We start from the raw sequence: 22,496 nt of genomic DNA, 5'->3' as shown, positions 1-22,496 counted from the left end.
ACAACCTGAAACTGAACTAGATAATAACAAGCGAGAAAGTTATGATTGTTGTCTCGTGGATGGTGAATGGTTATTTTTTTTATTTTATTTCAAAGAAAGAGATTTCTGTCTGTTGAAGAAAAAGTGGAACACCTAGATCAACATTTTTATAACTATCACAGAATATTGCAGAGGGCCATTAAGTAATGCTGATAAGCAAAACTTTTCTTGTAAATAATTTTTTCAAGCACCCAGTACTTTTTGTTCAAAACGTAATGGCTAAAAGTTCCTTTGAATACGTAAAAAAATACGAAGCTGATGACACTCTTCTACCAAATACGTGGATCGTTGTAAGGTTAGATGGAAAATGTTTTCACAAATTTTCTGATGAACACAACTTTTCAAAGCCGAATGATATAAGAGCTTTGAGATTAATGAATTATGCTGCATTTACAGTACTTCGAGAATTTAATGATCTTTTAATGGCTTTTGGTCAGAGTGACGAGTACTCCTTTATTTTCAAGAAAAATACTTCCTTATATAAACGCCGTGCTGCTAAACTTTTGACTACTATAAATAGCAAATTTAGTTCATCATACGTGTTTTACTGGAATAAATTCTTTGGCGATTTCTCTTTGAAATATCCTCCAACTTTTGATGGGCGGGTAGTACTATACCCAAGTGATAACAATTTAATAGACTACATGAAGTGGCGACAAGCAGATGTACATATCAACAATTTGTACAATACCTCCTTTTGGACTCTGGTTCAACAGGGAAAACTAACTCCATCACAGGTTTGTGTTAAAAAACTTTTATCACAAAAAAGCTTTTTCAAAATGTTGTTGATCAGCTGTGCCCATTAAGACTCTTGGTTAACTATACAAAAAAAAAATCGAAAACAGTATGTATGTGTATGGTAATAGCAACAGCACTTTCCAAGCATCATACCTATTGAAGTTCTCTGGCTCTGCCTGTTCCTATACGAAGAATACATGATGATGATTGTTTAAAAGCATGATAATTGATATGTACATAAAGCAGATAACATTTTGTGCAATTACTGTTTAATTGAACTCTTCAATTTAATTGATTTTGCTTTCTCACCATAAAACTCATCAATCAGAAAATCTCTTGTTTCCTATGTTACTAACATGACATTATTTCTACGATTTCAGGCAGAAAAACGTCTGTGTGGTACAGTTTCTGCTGATAAAAATGAAATATTGTTTCAAGAATTTGGAATCAACTATAACAATGAACCTGATATATTCAAAAGAGGCACTTTACTTATAAGGAAAACAATATCAACAAATAATGTTAATAAAAACGTGATAGCAGATGTCCATGATGATATGTTAAAGGATAGATTCTGGAAAGAGCATTCAAGTTTATTATTATCCAAGTCTAAAGAATTCATGATGTATGATGGTCCTGTTACAGACATTATTACTGAACAAATCAATGTTATTACAGAATAATACAATATTTTTAAAAATCTATAATTTTGTTTTGTTTTAGCTGTATTTTCAGCACATAAAAAAAACACATATACAGATTATGAATACTTTATTTATATAACATTAAATAGGCATCCAACATTTTTAAATAGGCAGAAGTTCTGCAAACTAATAAACACCATTTTATAAATAACATAGAAACTGTGCTATGTACATAATTTATGTCTCCCTGATTATAGATCATGTGCCAAGTACACAAGCTACAGATAAAATTTTGTTAGAGTCATTTGATATATCTTTTTAATTCTGATATTTTGTTGTGGCACACAATAATAAATAGTGAACTTCAATTTAATGAATTTATGTTGACCTCGAAGAACTATTATGAATTAATCTAAAGTTCACAGAAGTGAATTATAATCTAAATACTGATTTACAAGCTACTCATAGTGCATTCAATAGATTATTCTTTATTACAACAATGTTTTAAATACACTTTTTTCATTCAATTGATTTGCAAGTAGTAGTTAATTACACTATCCAATCAATAACTTTAATGATATATATTTTTGTTTTTATTTTGTTTATATCTACACTATAACAGTATTTTTAGTATACATACATATTTTAACTGTCCTGTTTTAATATTACAAACCAGTATGTACAGAGAAAATCATTATTTCAAAAGGAATTCTTTAAGTTCAGAATGTTAAACTGTTTAGAAAATAGGAATGTAGTTGTCAATTTTAGCGCGGTGTTTTTGGGCCACACACTCACTAATCCATACAATGTTTCGGCATTCTTGTTCCTTCAGCTTCAGGTAAGAGTAGAAAACGCCAAAGTGGAATTGTTGGAGGAAGGCGTGCACATTTAGGCTTACCTGTAAAGACAATATAGAGTTGGTCAGTCCATGTAAAATTCCAAGGCCACATGCGAATGTAATCTCATTGTTAATGGCAAAAATGTATGTATTTTTCTATACTGAAGAGATATTAGTTTGATAAATAATTTGATTTATTTAAATAGATTTTTGGCTTGACAAAAACTACCAAAATTTTACTACAATCTGACTAATTTAAAGTCAAATGCCGAGGAAACACAATTTTTTTTATTGTTACCAATAAGTATAAGATTTATTACATTATTACTGAATACCAACCTCATGTTCAAAGAACTTGTCCTCGAGGGTCTTGTCACCAACATTACTACCAGCACCTTCAAAAAGTGCTTGATACTCAGCATAATACTCAGCAACAGCCTTCACCTGTTCATAGTCATCAGCCCTGGCTAGAGCAGCCAGACCATCAGGGTTCAGCTTACCACAGCGAGGGTAGAGCTTAGCACGGTCGTCCTTTGACAACTCGGTGCCAAAAGAGTTGATGGTAATGATGATAGCACGGCGATCAGCCTCAAACTGAAAAAAAATGCATTTTATTATGATAAAGATCACATAATAAAGCTTTGCATTTATGTACTGTAGCAGAGAAGAGCTAAAATGATACTTACAGCCAAGATTTCGCACATAACATCAGCAGTGGTGCCGCCAATCTGCTTGCAAAAATCAAAGAAGGCTTCCAAGTATGCCTTGTACAAAGTGTTACGGATAATCTCAATGTTCATCTCATCCAAGTCTTGCTCGCTGATGCAGTCAACAAAGAATGGAGCAAGAGGGGTGTCAACAAGCACAGCATTGTATAGCTCAGCAGGTGTAGCAGCTACATGGATAGCCTCCATCTGCTCAAAGGATCCCAAGGGGTGGCATTTAGGAATCAACTCCGAAATGGGTCTCTGATGTAAAGTACCAGTTATCAACAAGATGATGTTATCAATCATGTAACTGTAAGTAATGAAGTCCAAGAAAGTAGACAAGGGCTCCACCGAGTGATTCCTGAGATGTTGAAATTCAATAACCAGCTTCTCACGTAGCTTGTCATCAATAGTGGAGACAGAAAGTGGGCTGGGCTCGTTAGCCAGGAAGGTACCATAATCGGTACCTTGCAGATGAAGTTTCAAATCTGTAAACAATGATAAATGTCAAATGACTTATCACGAAATGGGGTGTGTAACATAAATAAATATCAGTATAGTTTCGTAATCAAAACAGTTTTGATCATAAATAGAATAACCACAACTGCATAATTACCTTCCAATGTCTCGCATTGCACCAAGTTCAAGTAATCTGCCTGCTTGAGAATACCACACTTGAATCCACGGCACAAGCCTTCCAAGTAGCCCCCATCGATGTTGAAAATGCACCCCTTCATTTTGCTGGTGGGATTTATTCACTGAAACAGCTTAATTTTCACTGATATTGGATATTCAACCAACTTTAACCAGCCCAAAGAGACACAGACGAAGGAAATCAATTGAAGTGGTGATCAATGATCATATGATGTAACCATAGAGGGACTACTACTTGTTTCAGAACGAAGACACAACGTCGCGACTCTGAGAAATTAAAAAGTGGTTTTCATATTGTTTAATTCAGCGATGACCATGGTTTATTCGAGACATTTAAAGACTATTTCAATCAAGGTGTGCTGATTTATAGGTAATATGTTAATTATTGTGAACTAAATAAAATATATAAATAAAAATATATTCTGTCTATGGTAGCCACTACTACTTTGACATTTATGATTATGACAATTTGAGCTCAGATAGATTGACAGGTTATTCTGCTTTGCTGACGTTTATTACCGATCTTAAAATATAAACAACTAAAATTATAACAATAATATTACCTGAATTTTTAGCAGTGCAGTGAGTTAATGTTCTCAAAGAAGAACAATGGATTCGGTCTACAATAATCCTATAAGACAAAGAATAAACAAAATCTTTGACAGCCACATAGTTTCAGATAACACCGATGCATTACATTCAGTTTCTGGATTTTGCTCGTCTAATTCTGCGTACACTAGACGAGTGATTGTTAATGAAATAGAAAAAAAGGATATGCTGGTGAATAAAGCCGTTTTAGTGGAATACAATAAAGTTAAAGATAAGCTGCAAGTGCTACTGGACTCTCTGTCTTCTCTTGATATCGCAGTGAAGGATATGTCTAGTAGATTAGCTGATTCGAAGACTAAAACACATCATCTGATAACGCAGACGACTAAATTGAAAGATGAAAGAAAAAAGACTGAAAAGAAACAGTTGTGGGTCAATGCATTTGTTCAGAGTTTCCAACTGACTACTGAACAAAATGAATACTTATTTAATGTTTCCATTAAAACTCCACTCACCTTAGATTTCTTCGGAACATTGTCTCACATTGAAAAATTGTATGATAACTGCAAAACTCTTATAAAATGCTGGCATCAGACTTCTGCTTTTGACATAATGGAGACTGTAGGTCTCCAGCAAGAAGTTGCTATTGAAAAACTATATCACTGGACTATTGGAGCCTGCCTCAGTACTGATTCACCTAATAATGCTTTAGTTCCCACAGCATTGGCTAAATTTCAAAATAGACAAGTGCTTTTTTCCAACATAATCGATGAATATTGCTCAGCACGCAAAGCAACTATTGTCCAACTGTTTATTGATGCATTGACCAAAGGCACAGAAGGATCTAAACCAATTGAATTTTATGCCAATGATGCAAAAAGATATATTGGAGATATATTAACATGGGTTTACCAAGTTATTCCTATTGAAAAAGAAAACCTTGCTACATTATTTAAATTTTGCAATATGCCAGAGAAAAACCAACTGATTATTGAAGCTTTGACTAATATCATGGAAGCCATATGCCCTCTTCTCAAAGTTCGAGCTGAACTAATCTTAAAACCTGATAAAGATCCATTAGTCCTATGGTCCATCACCAATCTTATAATTTATTACAAAGATGTTATACAGGCTGTTATAACAAATGGTCATTTAATCAACACATTTGAAGATTTACTTAAGAAAAGTGAAGAAGTATTTATTATAACTTTAGACAGTAAAATACAAAAGGAGTTAAGCCATGGAGTCAAAGCCCCACCAGTTGATTTGAACCCTTCTATTGTGGTCACCGACCTTGTCAGTTTTTTAAGAGACCTTCTAGCCATTATGAATGTATCCCACAATATCAATACTAATGACAGAAAACTGATCATCACTCATATATTGGATCCTTTATTACATGCAATTAATGAGACTGCATGTCACCTCAGTTCAACTGATATGTCTGTCTATATGCTTAATTGTATTTACCATATACAGTGCACTCTATCTCTTTATACAGTTATGGATGAATACAATGAAAGGCTTCAAGCTCAGTCTGAGGCACAAATTGATACCTTAACTTCTGAACAAGCTAGCTATCTTGTAGCAAACTTGAATCTGGGTCCTATATATACTATTTTACAGGAGAAAATTAGTGGGCCTTTGTCTGCAATACCTGGTATGGACACATCAACATTGAAGACTTTCTTGAACAAATTTGACATGTTTTTGGTATCACCAGATGTGTACATACTGCAGCAACTCAATTTGCTATTAAGTCATACCCATAAATCATTGGTAAAAAAACGAGCATTCGAAGTTATTTTCGCTATTTACGCCCAGCTATACGAAGCCATCCATGATCCAAGTAATGGTTATGCAGAACCTCACACTATAGTTAAAAGAAAGCCTGAAGAAGTTAATAAACTACTTGTGTAAAATATTTGTTAACTTGTAATGTTGTAACGTAAATCTTGTAATGTAAATGATATGTTAAGATATAAAATTATTAATATATACATGCCATGAATGTCTTATGGATTTTGTGAGTTTCCCATTTTCCTATTTTTTTTTTTACAAATATTACATCATATCTACTATTTTCTGTACTTGTATTAACATTAGGAGTAGAAGTTAACTGGGAATTGAACCCATAAAGTCGTGGATGGTAATCATACGGAAGATTGGCACTAATCTCACCATGTACCCCACAGCTGAGATTCTCAATCGTCCCGTATACGTCGGGAGGTCCACTTTTCTTGGTCTGAATAAGGTATCTTAACTACCTCAATTTGTGTTTGTGCGACTGCCGCCGTGCAGAGGTCTCGGCCTCGAATCCCGAGTCAGGCTAAAAAGTTTACTAATGATTCTGAGTTTTCTCATTGCATGCATGGAGTTAAGAGGATGGTTTCTATTAACATATCGGCTAACGTGATCTGATATTATTAATTATAGCATGCAACACTCAGGGTCCATTATACCAACTTAACCTCCAAGTACTGTTTCTGTCAAACAGTTGTCAAATTGTCAGACACCGATAGTGTGTTTTATTTGTGCTAAAATAGATTTTTATGACCTAGTATGAATTAAAAAGGCAAAATGGGTTCCAGACAGATAGTTGAGAAGTCTTTGTCTATGTTAAGATCCTTGCCAAGGGTATCGCTAGCTAATATTCGTGATAATCCAAACTCCAAGAAGATTGTAAGTTCAAGACAACCTTTTGTAGAAGAATTATTTGTTTTCGTTTGTGTATTCAGGATAAAATACTTATTTATTTACTTTTAGGCTAAGCGAGGTCGTGCCCAACACGGTGGTGACAAACATGGCTCCGGTAATAAAGGCTCCGGTCAGAGACAGAACTTTATGAGATTAGGTTATGAAACTGGAAATAATCCTTTTTATCTAAGAGTTCCGAAAGAACACTACTACAGAGGCCACCAGTAAGTAAAGAAAACATTTTTCTGTATGTTATTAAATGTATAAAGTCGGGCAATCATATTTGGTTGATATGATCTAGAGTCTAGAGCATAGGTTCACGACCCTTTATGGACTTACAGGGTGTAAGTCTGGTTTTATCAGAAACAAAAACTATTTATAGGTATTTACTTAATTGATATATTATTAGTTACTTAGAATATAATGCCTAATTTACCTAAGTGTTTAGATCGAGGTGTATAAAATCCATAATATTGGTTCCACGAAGCAGGTGGAAAGCCCATTGCCGTTATAATGGGCATATTGCCAAACTTGAGCTCCTATTCAAATCATTGTTAGTTTATTTTGTAAAATTCCTGTCATAGCAATTGAACACCAGAACAATAGTCATCCTTGTACAGACTACTGCTCAGATCATAGAGATACATAATTATTTATTTACATCAAAAAATAAGTAAATATCTCAATTAGCTTAAAATTTTATAACTAGATAGGTATCTGGCCAATATCCCAATTTTTCTATCAACCCTCTCCTGCCCACACTAAAAGCCCCAGCTTCCACTGTAGGGTGGTGTTAGGGTGTTATAAATTTATAATCTACTCAATCTTCATTTAATTTTTTGCAATAGATATTTTTGATATAAGTACATTGTTATTGTCTATTATTTTTCTATATTTTACCTACATATTAAATTAGTTCATGATTCTCATTAAGAACCAAATAGATTGGTGAATAAATAATTGTTGTAGGAGTAGTAGTAGCACACTATTAATATGATTGTCTTTTTTTGTTTCAGTCTCAGGAGGGAATACCCACCTCTGTCTTTACAACAACTGCAGACTATAATTGACAAAGATTGGGTGGACACTTCAAAACCTATAGATATTGCTAGCATCATTAAATCTAGTGTTTATAATTTCTTTCCTGATCAAAAACAATTTGGTATTCATCTGACTGATGAGGGATTAGATATTTTTTCTGCAAAAATAAACATTGAGGTACAATGGGCCAGTGAACAGGTTATAGCAGCAATAGAGAGAAATGGTGGAGTTATTACTACTGCATATTATGATCCACACAGTTTGTTCTTGCTCAAGAACCCCAAAAAATTCTTTGAGTCAGGCCAAGCTATTCCAAGGAGGATGATACCACCACCCGATGCCATTGAATATTACACAAGTGCCAAATTTCGAGGGTATTTGGCTGATCCAGAAGAGGTATCAAAGGAAAGAGTGAAGTTAGCCCAAAAATATGGCTATGATCTACCCAACCTAGAGAATGATGAAAACTACATCATGTTGTGTGAGAAGAAAGATCCTAGACAAATATTTTATGGATTAGAACCAGGTTGGGTGGTTAACTTAAAGGATCAATGCATTCTTAAGCCTAAAGATGAAGAGTTATTGCAGTTCTACAATTCGTAAACGTATGTCATGTCATTGTATGAAATATAATTAGTTCAATAGAGTATAATACAGTTTCTTTTTTTCTATACAGCCTTATAATCCATTCTGACAACTTTAAAACAGCACACAGCATTTTTTCATGATTATTTTTTATTTAAAAGCTGGTGTTTATCACTTTATTAAAAAGACGCGTCTAACATTTTTCTGAATTTGAGTTTAAAATATTGACGAAATCAGCAAAAAAAGGCGCAACTGGCCATTTTTTTTTCTACACAGTTCCGATACAGTTTCAACTTTCAGTTTTGAGCGAAATTTTTACTCTTTTTTGAAGATTAAAATATTCCCCTTTTTGTTAGGTGCATCTTTTCAACTATCGGGGGCTGATAATGTGGTCCTATTTAATTTATCTCGATCCAACAGGTTGTTGTATTAACTTCATCAACATCGATAATTAATATATAGAGTAGAAAAAAGTATGGGACATCAAGAGAAGCTACTTATAAATATTAAGGATACTTAAATAGCCGAAAATAAGGTGAATAAAACATTAAATACGAGACATTAAAAATATTTATTCAGATTTTCAGTAAACAAAACCCCTTGTTAATCTTAACGGCAAAATGTTCTTACCTAAAATTGTATTTAGGTGCATGATTAATTCAACTTTATATGTAGTGGTTAGGAAATACAGAAACAATTATTAAGTAGTGTCTTATCACTTTCACATCTTAATATCTGTAATGGTCTGGTTTGTAAGGTCCTTCTTGTGGCACACCAATATATTTAGCTTGCTTGGGTGTAAGTTTGGTCAGTTTAACTCCAAGGTGATCCAAGTGCAGAGTTGCAACTTCTTCATCCAGTTTCTTGGGCAAAGTGTGAACGCCAACAGGATAAGCGTCATGCCTCGTCCACAGTTCAATTTGTGCTAATACCTGATTGGTGAAGGAGTTTGACATAACAAATGATGAATGTCCTGTGGCACAACCTAAGTTGACAAGACGGCCGGCCGCAAGTACAATAATGTGGTTTCCATTGGCAAGCTCATACCGGTCTACTTGAGGTTTAATGTTAACTTTCTTAGCATTGTTGTCCAACCACGCGACGTCCACCTCACAATCAAAGTGACCAATATTACAAACAATCACATCATCTTTCATTCTCAAAAAGTGATCTTTGGTGATGATGTCAATATTACCGGTTGTTGTTACAAATATTTGTCCTATTTCAGCTGCTTCCTCCATCGTAGTAACCTGGAATCCTTCCATAGCTGCTTGGAGAGCATTAATAGGATCTATTTCAGTTACGATTACTCTGCCGCCAAATCCTTTGAAAGCTTGTGCGCATCCTTTACCGACATCACCGTATCCCGCAACGACGCACACTTTACCGGCCACCATGATGTCAGTTGCTCTCTTGATGCCGTCAAGTAGGGACTCTCTGCATCCATACAAGTTGTCGAATTTGCTCTTGGTTACAGCGTCGTTAACATTAATAGCAGGAACTTTCAGGAGACCTTCACGGAACATTTTATAAAGATTGTGGACACCAGTTGTTGTTTCTTCAGAAATACCTTTGACACCTTCTAAGTACTGAGGGAACTTCTTATGAACTAAATTCGTTAGGTCGCCTCCATCGTCCAGAATCATGTTCAGTGGCTAAAAAGAAGAAAATAAGGTTGTTTGTGAATAAATCAGGCATTTAGAAAAACAAGTCCAAGCATAAGGAAAAGAAATTCAATATTTCTGAGAATGTTGAGGAAAATAATAACTAAAATATTCATCACCTAACCACACATAAAAACACTACTAGCAATTACCTTTCCATCTGGGAAAACCAATGTTTGTTCAATGCACCAAGTATATTCTTCCTCTGTTTCTCCCTTCCATGCATAAATAGGTAAGCCAACTGCAACTAAGGCAGCTGCAGCTTCATCTTGGGTGCTGTAGATGTTGCTGCTTGACCATTGGATCTGTAATAAAGTGAATATTAATCATTTGCTATACTTTACTTAAAAGAAAACCCAAATGTTCCTAAGTTTAATTATAACAGTTATGTGCAGAAAGCATGACTAAGTACTCTCTTCTATGGAGATGCACTGATACCCTATTCCTAAACACTAAAAGGAATCACAGATTCTGCACCCTATCTAATCTGCTGGGTAGTTCCAGTGATAAGTTTAGGTACAAGTTACATCATCTTATCACAAATTAATAATCATAATGTCCCTGTATTTTTTATTTATAATAGTCATATTAAAATTTAATCATAACAACAATTGGATGGAATAACATAAATAATAATGACAAAAAATCTTAATGATGCAATATTTTATAAAGAAAATAGAACTATAAGTATAAGAATTTGCATACAATAACAATCTCTTATCTGACTACTATGATGTAAGCAAAACAGTAACTGTGGAGAATTGAATACCAACATGAATTTAAATGTTATTGCATAATAATAATACTGAGTTTAAACATCAGAGAATAGATTAAACATAGCAAGGTTAAAAGTCACTGATAGCTATCAGAGCAACTCATAAATAATTTTACTCTCTAATAGGTACACTGTAATAACAAATAACTATTATCTCATTTTTATCGTTTTCTTGAGAAGATATAGAACAGCATGTGTTTTATGGCCCTTTGAGAAAACAAAATGTTTGTCAGTGATATGATGATTAAATGAATTTATTTGATTACATGTCATAAACATAGCAGATATATTCTTACTCATATAGTAGATATATTGATAATGCTATTTGTGGAAATAAATGAGACTATGATTGAAAGTGCATTTCAATATTATTATATCTGTTCTCTAGCTTTAAAGTTTCTACAACTCAACATGTCTGACTAATTGACAAAATAAATATTATTGTAGTATCAAATAATATAAAAAAAATTAAAACTTAATGACCACTACCAAAACTCTGTTACTTCCGTCTTGTGAAATCACTGAAGTTCTGTGATAAGCTCTGGGAGAGCATTAGTATCTATATTCCCAGTAATACCTTCCGTTATCTTAGTGTGTTATCACATGATAATATCTACAACGGATTTAAAGTGTCATGTATATGTCGTATTGAACTCAATTGTGACTGATAGTTTATATAATAATAGAACAATGTTCTTACTTTAGGTACATCTAAAACTATATAGAATAATTATATTTCATGTGACATAGGTAGCAACAGTTAGAGAAAATGACATTTAAAACATATTTTTGATGTAATGCTTAACTTAGATCAGCTAAATGTAGGGTGACTATTTTACCCTAAGCAACCTTATTTATGCAAAAAGGGACCATGCAGCAAACACATACTTTTGAGGTATCAAAGTTTTTACAACATGTGCAGCTCTATCAGCTGCAGTTGGTTCAATCTGCTTTTTGTAGTCCCTATTTTTGAGGCGAAAATTGTGTAGTACTTTTTGTATAAGGTTTTAAACAACTTTTACATTAGTATTCCACTAAAAATTAACATTTTCATGTGGTTCCATTTTGCATAAATACAGACAAATAATATTCTAGCTAACTGTGTATATCATTCATAGTATCCTCTGCTAAGTCCTGTTATTATAGACTGGAATTTTATAATACATATTAATTGTGTTATACCTACTATGTATTTATTATATACTATATATTTAGGTATAACAATTTATATGTATTATAATTTGAAATATATACATATTATGTAAAACTGATGATTACAATTAATTTACTTGCATAAATGTTTTATAAAATGTGTGTATGCCTTACCTCAGCACCAAGCTCTACTAAGGTTTCAATAAGTACAGCAGTCTGCACAGTCATGTGTAGACTTCCAGCAATTCTGGCACCCTTGAGGATCTTGGCTGGAGCATATTTACGGCGACATGCCATCAATCCTGGCATCTCTTTCTCTGCTAACATTATCTCCTTGCGGCCAAGCTCAGCCAGCTTCTCATCAGCTATAAGTCAATTGAAATAGAACAATATCAGTATAAACCATTATTCATTAGTAAACTGTGTTATTACTTTTTTACATAATATAGGAACTGTGCTATGGCGAAAATGTGATGCAATTTTGTTAAAAAAAAAATATTCAGCATCATTTATGATAGGTATGCGGAGTAAGTGATTAAAGAGTATTAGAAACCATGAAAATAACTTTTATTTTCAAACCATAAACAGTATTTGAGTGAGTTAGTATTTTCAGTGTTTGGTTACGAACTTTTAGAGTTCTTATCAAAACCGAGCCATTGTATTATAACCGGCTATCTAGTTTTTCGTCGCGTGGTTAAAGATAACCTATAAAATTATCTTGCCGTAGATAATTATCGACAATAAGCTATTAATCATTCACAATCAGGTATTAGACATCAATACTTGTCCGTTGCAATTGTAACAATTTAAAGTTTCAAAATAAGTTGATAGGTACCTACCGACAAGCATAATATTTTAAAACACACTTACCGATTTTGTATGGGGGCTTCATGGTGATAGATGTGAAATTATTAGACTTCTAAAGTATTATAGAATATCCTTGGAATATCACCAAATTAAACTAAGATCCCAAGTTACAAATAAATAGTAATAATTGGGAACTCAGCTCAAAGACTTGACCGAACAAACGTCTCGCGGCGGCGAAAGGGCGCACTTGACGGCACCACAGATCGTTCTAAAATAAAATGATGGACCACAGAGTCTTTTATAGAAACAAACGGCACGGGCGAGCGTTCGCCGTTCAGCCGGCGGACGCGACACGCGGAGCCTGTAGTAAAGTTAACTTTATTATCTCGTCTCGTCGTAGCGTAGGTTATTATACTAGCTATTATTTAATTTGATTATTGTCAAGCCCAACGCTTGTAATAAAGAAACGAAGAAAGTTTGTTTAATAATGAAGCTAAAAATACGAAACTTTATAATTAGATCCTAGATTATAAATTGAAGTAGGGAATATCAGTGTTTTTTTGAAAATCATCTCCCAAGGGATTAAAAATTTAATTTCAATTATTTTCCGAAGTGTGATACTATATTGTAGATCCTCGACTAGGAACAGTAAATACACGATTTAGTGTTTTTAGAAAATTATGCCACATGGGCTAAGTAATATAGGGGATGATAGGTTGCGTGAGAGGTCGTTAAATTTTGGGAGACAGAAAGCTCTTGTTTTGAAACGTTAAACTTAACAGATACGTACTTAAGTAGCTACTTACCTACCTAGTAACAAAACAATAAATATGTATTTGTATTTTTTTTAATCTTTGCCCAAGGGTTTAAAACCATCCCATCTTTCTTTGAAATAAATAAATACATGTTTACTTCTACAATCACGTCTCCCCATAGCGGTAGACAGAGACCAGAGAATGTATGTTTTCAAAAAACTCCCTGGGGTTAAAATATGGTATGAATGTTGGAATGGGATTTCATACGCTAACGAAATAACAAAATGTAAAACTCGTGTTTGAGGGTCTCATATATATTTTTTTTAAAATATGTCACATAACGTTTTTCAAAATATATTGATTGGAGTTAAAATAACCGGACTAAAAAGTGTTGAAAAGAGTTCTTTCGTTTATTTAGCTGAAACAGTGAAACTTAAGGTACCTACTTTATCTGAGTTAAACACTAAAACACATATTTTATCATCTAACTTCAGTGTTTTAGATAATCATCCCCTATGGGGTTTGAAAGGGGATGAAAAGGTTAAAGTTTCTATCGTTTTTGGAAAAGTATGAAATTTAACATTTAGGTTCTAGATTAAAACTAATAATAACAAGTTAATATTCCCAGAAAGCTTCCTTAGCGGGATAAAATAGTGGAAGAAGTCAACTTTTATTTCATGACCCGCGACACCCCTAGATCCGCTCCTGCTAAGTCTGCGCTCAGCCTGGGAATGGCGTAAGTGCAGTGTAAACAATTAAAACTCAATTTAACTTCTAAATTGTTTAATCACCATAGAACAGTTTACAGGATAGCAGTTAGTCATATTCAAATGAATAGAAATATACGGCGTAACAAAATAACTAATTGATTTTAGATTCGCGCAGGAAAAGTGGGTGGTATTCATTGACTCGATGCCTATGATTCTAATTCAGAACCTTTCATGGCATGGCACTAGTCCTCACATATTCTCCTCACATACTTAAATATAAGTACATACGTAACTTGTATGACATTTGGAATTATCTGTAGAATTATTGTGTATCCAATTTGTGGCTTCTCTAATAGATATGATATAATTTAAATAAAAACGTAAAATAAGTAAATAGTAGTAATGACACACTTCACATAAGAAATTCTTGCATAATTCGCGCAAACATCATTCCTATCAGTGATGCTCACAGACTAGCAGACACTCAAGACACAAAATCAAATGAAACAACATGAAGGGTATTTTCATATTCACACGTTCTTAGTCTTAATCCGAAAATATAGGTATTAAAAGCATTAGTCAATGAAATAATCGACATTATTTTTTCCGAAATCTAATGAGAATTTACACTGACTTTTTCGTGCCGACATAGAAACTATAGGATAGTACGTAATTCAAATCCATTCTGGAGACATGTAATTGTATTGGAAATTCTGACAAACGAGAGTTGCAGATATTTTAATCTGAAATCACCTAATGTGTGATGGAAAACCAAGAGGTACAGCTAACAAAGTTACCCTAGTACCCTTTCTGGGTACTCTTTGATGACGTTAGACTGAATTTCATGATCATCGATCATCACATAATTATAATATTTATCAACTAGGTATTAAGAGTATTACGGTGAATACATTTTTATTTAAAAAAATTAGATCTATTTACTAGTAATGCGAACTTGGAAGATTTGCTTTGAGCTATACGACATGAAAAAAGGCCTCGTGGTTTTAAAAAAAATATTGATACGACGTGGTCGCGATAACAACAAAAAAAACAGTAAACGATGCGTTGAAGTAACTACTCATTATTAATATTGTATAATCTGAAGCACGGAAAAAACAAGTTTATTACCAATGTATTCAACAATTGAAACACAAGATCCATTTGGCATTCGATGAGTATGAAGTTTCAAAATAAAAGAAAATAAGTAATACAATTACATTTTAACAATATCAACAAAAAAGATACCTAAGTAAAAATATATAAAATGTAAAAAAGTGACTGAATACATTGGTGAAAATACCCATTCTGATATTATAATAGGTTTGGCTAAAATTGTATACAATTTGATGGCATTTTTTGTCAGTGCCTACTTATTAAAGAGCACTTGTGTATTGTTTTTCTTCTCTTTCAATAACAGGAGCCAACTCCAAGGCCTTGTTACTAGTTGCCATCAGAACACATCAAAGAAACAAAAGTTTTTAATTACATATGTACAATAATGTGATATTGAGATCAGAAGGCAAAGACACCTTTTATTCATCACAAATTAGATTGTCAGTTGTTAAGAATATTGCTGTTGCAAGTGTCCTAACATGTTATAGACAGTTTTTAAACTGTAGTTAGCTTTTGATTGTGATGAACAAAATGGTTCGTCGCCAATATGGCGTCCTTCAGTCTCGAGTAACGTCGACGGAATCTTAAACATACATTCTATACCGAATTTTCATTATGATCGACAATGCCTAAGTTTATAAAATATCTGAGATAATCATGCACGCATCTACATGCATTCTTACCCATTCATAAAATCTTTCATACATCTTACAAAACATAATAATAATTTATAAAATTCATAATCCCTTGCACATGTGCATGCCTAAAGTAACATACATCATCTAACATACAATCTTCTTTCAGACTATCACTTTATCTCACATAAGTAAAGATACCACAGCCACTGTCTGTATTTATAATACCAAATAGGAAAAATGCTTTCAACTTTAAGATAATTATGGAAAGATTGTGGTCAGGCATACATCAAAGTTTCAATAATGCTACGCTAAGTGCATTGTTTTGGGGCCTGCAGTTATTAGGTGATTTATAAACTAAAATATGATTGCATAAACAAATTAAGCCTTCTACACAAATAATAATAAAAACAAAACAATTTATTACTATTACCAATGATAAACAGGAATTTATTAGCTCATAAACACTGTCAATAATTGTCACACAATTAAATTCGTAGTATTTATAAAGTATCAATAAGGTTAATACGCTACTTCTGCTTTGTCATGGTATAAAGCTCGGTAAAGTAAACACAGCAATGGCCTAATCGTTGCTATGCTACAATTATGGTAACACGTAACTAAATCATAAATATCGTAATATTGTGGATGATATATAATTACAATATTTTAATTATATAGGCCCGAATACTAGCCCTCCGATACGACTACCTACTTTAATCGTCGGAATAGAGTTAAAAACAAATAAGGCCTTTAAACGAATGCACCTAACGACTTATGAATATGGACACTATATGCCTGCCAACACAGTCGAGTTTACCAGCAGTAAGTCGTCTGAAACTGCGTTATGTCACTGTGGCAGCGCGACGTTTCAAATCTGAAACATAATAGTAGAACGGTTAGGCGGCCGTTAAAACGAAACTCATCGTAAGACGCGAGGTCGAATCTAATCGTCAATATTAAATCGATTCAAGAGGCGATCCGTCGGATTCCACATGAGGAGTCGGCGATCGACCGAGAACAGGGAGTACTCGCCAGCTAGTGAGCGGCGCCTGCTGCTTGAGCTTGCGGATCTCCTTGGTGGCCCAGTTGGCCAGCGCCTTGGTGCGCGGCGTGCGCGAGCGGCGCGCCGCCTGCAGCAGGTCCAGCAGCGGCCGCGTCTCCAGCAGCGGCAGCACGCGCGCGCCGAACACCGTGCACAGGTCGCCCGTGAGCCCCGCGATCACCGACATGTGCCCGTCCGTCTTCTCGGGCTCGCACGCCACGGCCATCATGAACGTCACGATGGACGGCACGTGCGGCTCCACCAGCGCCACGTCCGACCGCACCTGCACACGACCTCGTCGTCATCGACTCGTCCGACATCCGTTCGGTAGAATACCGACATAATCGAATTCGAAATGGCTTTGTTTGTTGTCGTTTCGATAAATGATTTTGCTATCATCATACTTTTACGATTAAGATAATTGTAGGTTTATCGTTAACTGATACTGACATAATATCAGCAAAACAATGAAGCATTTAAAATAAACAAAATAATGTATGTGTCCATCACAGTATTCAAAGAAAAGTTATAGCAATGGTTACTTTTTTAATCAGATAAAATAGTTTGTTTCAGTAGTAAGTATACTTTCTGAATAAAATCTGGCTCATACGCGTTCTGGTGAATATGCCAATTCGCAAAGGTTATATGGAGTTAAAGAGGCTATTATTACTGGTAACCAGCTCAATGACGAGTGGCCAACTTGAACATAAATTGATTTTCTTAATGCCATTCTTTCTACTTAAAAACGTATAGACATATTGCTAGTAACTAATTCAAAATAACCCACCTCGCCAGTTGCTCCTTTTAAGCCCTGAATAATGCCGGTGTAGGCCTCGAGTACGCTTTCTCGAAGTTCTCCTAGATATTCCACCATATCGTAATCATTACGATCTACTTGAGCATTGCTAGCCTGCAAAATAATACAATACAATGTATTTGTTCAAAAAATATTGTATAAATTGACCTAATATTATTAGTGATACATAAACTGTGAATGTGTTTTAATTATATATTATAACTACCTGCATAAGCATCTGCATTACTACATCAAAATACTTTGCGAAATCTGGTCCAATACTCAAAGCAATGTCACCAAACACTGATAGAATCTGTGGTTTCACTGAGCGGTGAATAGATGGGTCACCAAGATTTTCCAACAACAAAACAATAATCTCATCACAGTAGGGTAGCACCTGAAATATTAACCGTATTGTAATTAAAACTTATTCAAAATCTAAAAGTCACATATCGTACCAGTATTAGTTTATATTTCTAACCTTGCTTTTCAATGCACGGCATATATCGCCCGTGAGGCCCACAGCTGCGATGCATACTTGATATTCCTGATGATTTTTAAGTCCAACATAAAGGTACCTTTTGAAGGCATCCATATATTTCAAGAATCCTTCTCCTAACACCTCAACTAATGTAGATACAGCCATTAGAGCGTCCTCCTGTACCCCACCCGCTTTTCCAGCATTTCCGGCAAACATAGTTAACAGTGCTGTCATAATAGCATCTGAGATTTGCGGCGCATCTTCAGGTGTTACCTTACGCAAGACTGATTGTAATGTAGCACACAACAGACTTTGGAGATCATTAAACTGAGACCGATCAGCTTGATTTGAAATATGATTCTCCATTTGTAAAACTTGTTGAAGCCTTTCGAGAATAACCATAGTCGTCTTTTGAACAGTAACATAACAATCAGTGGGTGAGTTTTTGACCATTTCCATGAGTGCTTCGTAGGCCGCTGACCTTAAATTGTGCTGTGCTGCATCTTGACGATCTGTAGTTTCAAGGAGTCTCTGCACAATGAAGTCGAAATATTTTGACATACAATATGTCTTTGGTTGGTTGGAATCGACACAATCGGCTGATTCATAAGCAGCCTCAGCAAGACCTGTGAAAGCCCAGCAAACATTCGCGGCAACACGCGGCTCAGCTTTTAGTCCATTAACAAGACTTTCTAGAAGAGGTTTCAAATAAGTTTCATTAATAGCAGCTTCAGGAACGATTTCACAGATTCTGCCAAATGTCCAGGCAGCAGTGTCCCGTACAGCAACACTAGAGTCGTACATTGCTTCAATCAAAGTGGGCATCGCCTCCTCCACTAAGGGCTTCAAAGTATTTGCTTCGAGTCCACCGAGGATAGATCCAAAGGCCATTAGAGCTGCTTCTCTGTACCTCCAATTTTCATTTTTAATATTAGAGTTGATGAAAGGCAAGACGTGGGGAACTACTTCATCTTCACAGCAGTTGGACAACAACATAAGACAAACAGATGCAGCTTTAGATGGATTCCATTCCAATTCATCATCAGTATCATCTTGCTTGGTTAATTTCTGCATGAGTACTGGGGCAAGGTATTGTAATGCCCCTCTAGCATAAAATCTCGAAGTTCTTGCTGGAGGTCGACCTAGTTAAGTAAAGATAAATGCTTTCAAAATTTGATCCAACCATAAGTTATTTCACATTAAACATGTAACTGGTAATGAGAACATCAGCAGTGCAGAGGTCCTATAATAATTTACAGCTGCAGGGCTCTATGGGTGCTTGAGGTCCCAAATTGCCCAGCTTTAACAAATTATATCATAATAACAATACAAAAAATATAATTTGATTCAAGTATAAATAAGATATCTGATGATATTATATAAAACACTTACCTGCTTCTGCTGCCTCAACTTCTTCAATGGCAAGGTCTATCTCCTCATCACTGACATTAGACCAAAACTCTATGCCTTGAAGGGAGATTTCATCAACATCAGATTTCATAGCCTCTAAGGTGATAGGGAATAGTGCTTGCCCCATGTAAGGCTCCATATATTGGTAGTACAGTGAGAGAATTTTGACCTAAAAAATAGTAAGGTTTGTAATTGTTGTTGCATTCTCAGAATAATGAATGTGGCATCTAGCTTTAACTGGATACTCACTAAACATTGGAGAGCTGCAACACTGATCCTCATGTCACTGGATTGTGTGGCCTCACAAACAACTTCCATTATAAAGTTTCTTTCATTTTCTTTATCAAAATTGGCTTTAGTAAATTCCAATGAGTTTAGTAATGCCTGAGTAGCCGCTAGTCTTACATGGTTACTAGTTTCAATAGATCTCATGCCATGTATAATAGCAGTGAGTATTGGATTACTTTGCTCTGTCAATACCTCAGCATCAATTTCCTGGCAGATGTAACCTGTAAGCACATGGGTAGAAGCATATAGAATTAATCATTATTATTAATTTCCAAAGAGATCTACCACTTTAGCAAAATTGGTTATCATTTACCAATTGCTTCTAGGGTTGCTTCCTTTTTAAGTTCTGTTGATTGAGCATTGACAACATTTTCTACAAGCATGGGTATAAGGTCATTCCATTGTCCAACTGGTAGCTCTGCAACTGCTACATAAGCTACACACTGGGCAGCTGAGCTAGGCCTGCTGTTTTCTGTTCCAATTGCTGTTAGGATCTGTAATCATAAACATATAGCTGATTTTTGGGCAACTTCATGATATGATGATATTGTCAGTAGGTATATAAATAAGTGTTGCCTTACATTTTTTTTAATATACAATCTGATATCTTCAGGTAATGCCAGCCACCTTTGTTGGTATTGTTGTTTTAATGTAGGGTCTTTGGAGGTCAAGTGGTTTTTCAGCTGTAATCCAGCAGCCATTCTTGCCACCTGACTGTTCCCCCCTTGGACCAAGACATCAGACAACATTTTGATAAATGTTGTAAAATTGTTGCCTGCTGCATGGTCAAGGTAAGTCTCTGCTGCTTCCAATTCATTTCGATCTGAAAATTTATAAGTTTTTCAATACTGTTATCTAAATATTACTGATTGATTATATCCATTAAGAGTGCTCATTTGTAAATAGCTACTATTTAACAATATGAGTTATAGTACCTTCATATTTCAATGGCCATGTGATAATACATTATAATGTAGTTATAAAGAAAATGGGTAAAAGATAACTTGTAGCAAGCTTTTTAAAAAATCATACTGTTGTCTATACCATTTATCACGCAAAAAGGATTATGTATACAGAATAGACTTCAAGAGCATCACTTTGGTTATCAGATGCATTTAGTTAATATCATACACAGTATAGAGTCTATATCAACACCTTGCTATTTATTACATTTATGTGGTGTCAATTGACAGAAACTACTAATGGGGTCAAATAACAAAGAGAAATAGTATTAAAATACATATAATCAGATCAAAACCTAGACGAAGATGGTAACAAGTGGTGTCTGCTACTAAACAGCATTTTTGAATAAAAAACGGAAGGAATGTCAAAGGTGTTATAGATTACAAATTATAACCTTCAAACAAGAGAAAGCCCGTGCTCAAAATAACACAATATTCACATGTACACCAACAGATCTTTGGAGAATAACAACATTTTAAGTTGTCTTAGCACTTTATTGCCGCGTATTGGAATGAAACTTGAATTGTAGGTGAACCTAGAATTTTCCTAACATGACAGTTATGCATCTTTGTCATCCACATTACATCGAATGTTGTTATATTCTCAACCGTTTACAAAGGCCTAATACAATATAATAACTCAGTCATTTCCAATGCTTTAGAGAGTAATATATAATTTGAAACAGTTACGTTGGGTGATAAGTAAGTCGGTTGACGACCTGAAGCGCCATACATGTACGGTAAATTGTAATTAGGATTCTTACCTGGTGATATAGTTTTTTCCAATATTTGTATAAGTGTTAGCGTGGTTTCCGTATGCATTGTATTCACTGTTTCTTTAAAACTGTAGCTAAAAACTGGGATCCGTAAAAATTAAGAAACCGGCACACCACCGACGGAAGAACACTCATTGATGAAATGTTACTATTTGTAAAAATTAGAGACTCCCTGTTGAAATTTTGGTGTTGTCAGCAAATTGTTCCTAGGTTTAATTATGCTCTACCGAGTACCTAACTACTCAAAAGCCCAGTCAGCAATTCAGAAAAATCAACCACTATCAATGTTGGATTACGTTATCGTTAGTACGTAACAAAAATGTTAGCGACATGTACCTACCAAGGGTTAGGTCTTCTAATCTCAGCATAAACGAGATCTCGGTATTGCTAGATCCCGCTATAATTTCCAATTCCACATATTGTGGAATTTCGAATCCTCCGCGGGATTGGAAGAGTTTGGAAGTCGTAATTTCCTGCAAACTTTTTATTTGAATGCTTGATAAAATTTCTAAATTTAAATTTATATATTACATCTCTAACATTAATTTAGGAATGGTTGTACATTCAACCATAATATTTTTATTTAGAAGAACAAATTCAAGTACCTATGTAGTGTGGGTAAGTTTTTTTATTTC

General features: G+C 34.6%; 6 protein-coding genes across 6 annotated transcripts; 3 read left to right on the top strand and 3 right to left on the bottom strand.

Annotated features, from left to right (window-relative positions):
• Positions 1-7: 7 nt before the first annotated feature.
• On the top strand, positions 8-1,493 carry THG (tRNA-histidine guanylyltransferase). Its single transcript, XM_076136292.1, has 2 exons — positions 8-776; positions 1,158-1,493. Exons 1-2 carry the CDS (start codon positions 186-188, stop codon positions 1,458-1,460), a joined length of 894 nt encoding a protein of 297 aa, XP_075992407.1. The 5' UTR covers positions 8-185; the 3' UTR covers positions 1,461-1,493.
• A 40-nt stretch (positions 1,494-1,533) lies between these two features.
• On the bottom strand, positions 1,534-3,837 carry VhaAC39-1 (V-type proton ATPase subunit VhaAC39-1). The gene is made up of 4 exons (XM_076136291.1): positions 3,583-3,837; positions 2,946-3,454; positions 2,599-2,853; positions 1,534-2,319 (listed from the first exon to the last, which is right to left on the bottom strand). Exons 1-4 carry the CDS (start codon positions 3,701-3,703, stop codon positions 2,158-2,160), a joined length of 1,047 nt encoding a protein of 348 aa, XP_075992406.1. The 5' UTR covers positions 3,704-3,837; the 3' UTR covers positions 1,534-2,157.
• Positions 3,838-4,102: 265 nt separating this feature from the next.
• Cog6 (conserved oligomeric Golgi complex subunit 6) lies at positions 4,103-6,180 on the top strand. The gene has a single exon (XM_076136289.1). The coding sequence runs from the start codon at positions 4,230-4,232 to the stop codon at positions 6,087-6,089; it is 1,860 nt and encodes a 619-aa protein (XP_075992404.1). The 5' UTR covers positions 4,103-4,229; the 3' UTR covers positions 6,090-6,180.
• A 473-nt stretch (positions 6,181-6,653) lies between these two features.
• On the top strand, positions 6,654-8,565 carry mRpL15 (mitochondrial ribosomal protein L15). The gene is made up of 3 exons (XM_076136293.1): positions 6,654-6,851; positions 6,936-7,090; positions 7,883-8,565. The coding sequence occupies exons 1-3, from the start codon at positions 6,750-6,752 to the stop codon at positions 8,508-8,510; spliced, it is 885 nt and encodes a 294-aa protein (XP_075992408.1). The 5' UTR covers positions 6,654-6,749; the 3' UTR covers positions 8,511-8,565.
• A 479-nt stretch (positions 8,566-9,044) lies between these two features.
• On the bottom strand, positions 9,045-13,169 carry Ahcy (adenosylhomocysteinase). Its single transcript, XM_076136290.1, has 4 exons — positions 12,954-13,169; positions 12,258-12,448; positions 10,309-10,461; positions 9,045-10,147 (listed from the first exon to the last, which is right to left on the bottom strand). Exons 1-4 carry the CDS (start codon positions 12,973-12,975, stop codon positions 9,221-9,223), a joined length of 1,293 nt encoding a protein of 430 aa, XP_075992405.1. The 5' UTR covers positions 12,976-13,169; the 3' UTR covers positions 9,045-9,220.
• Positions 13,170-14,411: 1,242 nt separating this feature from the next.
• Positions 14,412-22,010, bottom strand: Fs(2)Ket (Importin subunit beta Fs(2)Ket). Its single transcript, XM_076136288.1, has 10 exons — positions 21,850-22,010; positions 20,705-20,946; positions 20,437-20,617; positions 20,085-20,344; positions 19,818-20,004; positions 18,426-19,567; positions 18,171-18,341; positions 17,936-18,058; positions 17,139-17,431; positions 14,412-16,980 (listed from the first exon to the last, which is right to left on the bottom strand). Coding segments are annotated over exons 1-10 (2,658 nt in total). The 5' UTR covers positions 21,908-22,010; the 3' UTR covers positions 14,412-16,979.
• Positions 22,011-22,496: the final 486 nt, after the last annotated feature.

This window comes from Anticarsia gemmatalis, chromosome 3 (assembly GCF_050436995.1).
Source record: "Anticarsia gemmatalis isolate Benzon Research Colony breed Stoneville strain chromosome 3, ilAntGemm2 primary, whole genome shotgun sequence".
Classification (NCBI taxonomy): domain Eukaryota; kingdom Metazoa; phylum Arthropoda; class Insecta; order Lepidoptera; family Erebidae; genus Anticarsia; species Anticarsia gemmatalis.
This window is presented reverse-complemented; position numbering and strand designations above follow the sequence as displayed.

Excerpts from the sequence above, each read along its gene's own strand:
- mRpL15 (XM_076136293.1), top strand. The coding sequence starts at position 6,750 with ATGGGTTCCAGACAGATAGTTGAGAAGTCTTTGTCTATGTTAAGATCC. Across the intron at positions 6,852-6,935 it reads ATCCAAACTCCAAGAAGATT|GCTAAGCGAGGTCGTGCCCA; the intron begins GTAAGTTCAAGA and ends ATTTACTTTTAG. Across the intron at positions 7,091-7,882 it reads CACTACTACAGAGGCCACCA|TCTCAGGAGGGAATACCCAC; the intron begins GTAAGTAAAGAA and ends TTTTTGTTTCAG.
- VhaAC39-1 (XM_076136291.1), bottom strand. The coding sequence starts at position 3,703 with ATGAAGGGGTGCATTTTCAACATCGATGGGGGCTACTTGGAAGGCTTG. Across the intron at positions 2,854-2,945 it reads TTATGTGCGAAATCTTGGCT|TTTGAGGCTGATCGCCGTGC; the intron begins GTAAGTATCATT and ends ATTTTTTTTCAG. Across the intron at positions 2,320-2,598 it reads ACAAGTTCTTTGAACATGAG|GTAAGCCTAAATGTGCACGC; the intron begins GTTGGTATTCAG and ends TTGTCTTTACAG.
- THG (XM_076136292.1), top strand. The coding sequence starts at position 186 with ATGCTGATAAGCAAAACTTTTCTTGTAAATAATTTTTTCAAGCACCCA. Across the intron at positions 777-1,157 it reads GAAAACTAACTCCATCACAG|GCAGAAAAACGTCTGTGTGG; the intron begins GTTTGTGTTAAA and ends CTACGATTTCAG.
- Cog6 (XM_076136289.1), top strand. The coding sequence starts at position 4,230 with ATGGATTCGGTCTACAATAATCCTATAAGACAAAGAATAAACAAAATC.
- Ahcy (XM_076136290.1), bottom strand. The coding sequence starts at position 12,975 with ATGAAGCCCCCATACAAAATCG. Across the intron at positions 12,449-12,953 it reads GAAGCCCCCATACAAAATCG|CTGATGAGAAGCTGGCTGAG; the intron begins GTAAGTGTGTTT and ends ATTGACTTATAG. Across the intron at positions 10,148-10,308 it reads TGGTTTTCCCAGATGGAAAG|CCACTGAACATGATTCTGGA; the intron begins GTAATTGCTAGT and ends TCTTCTTTTTAG.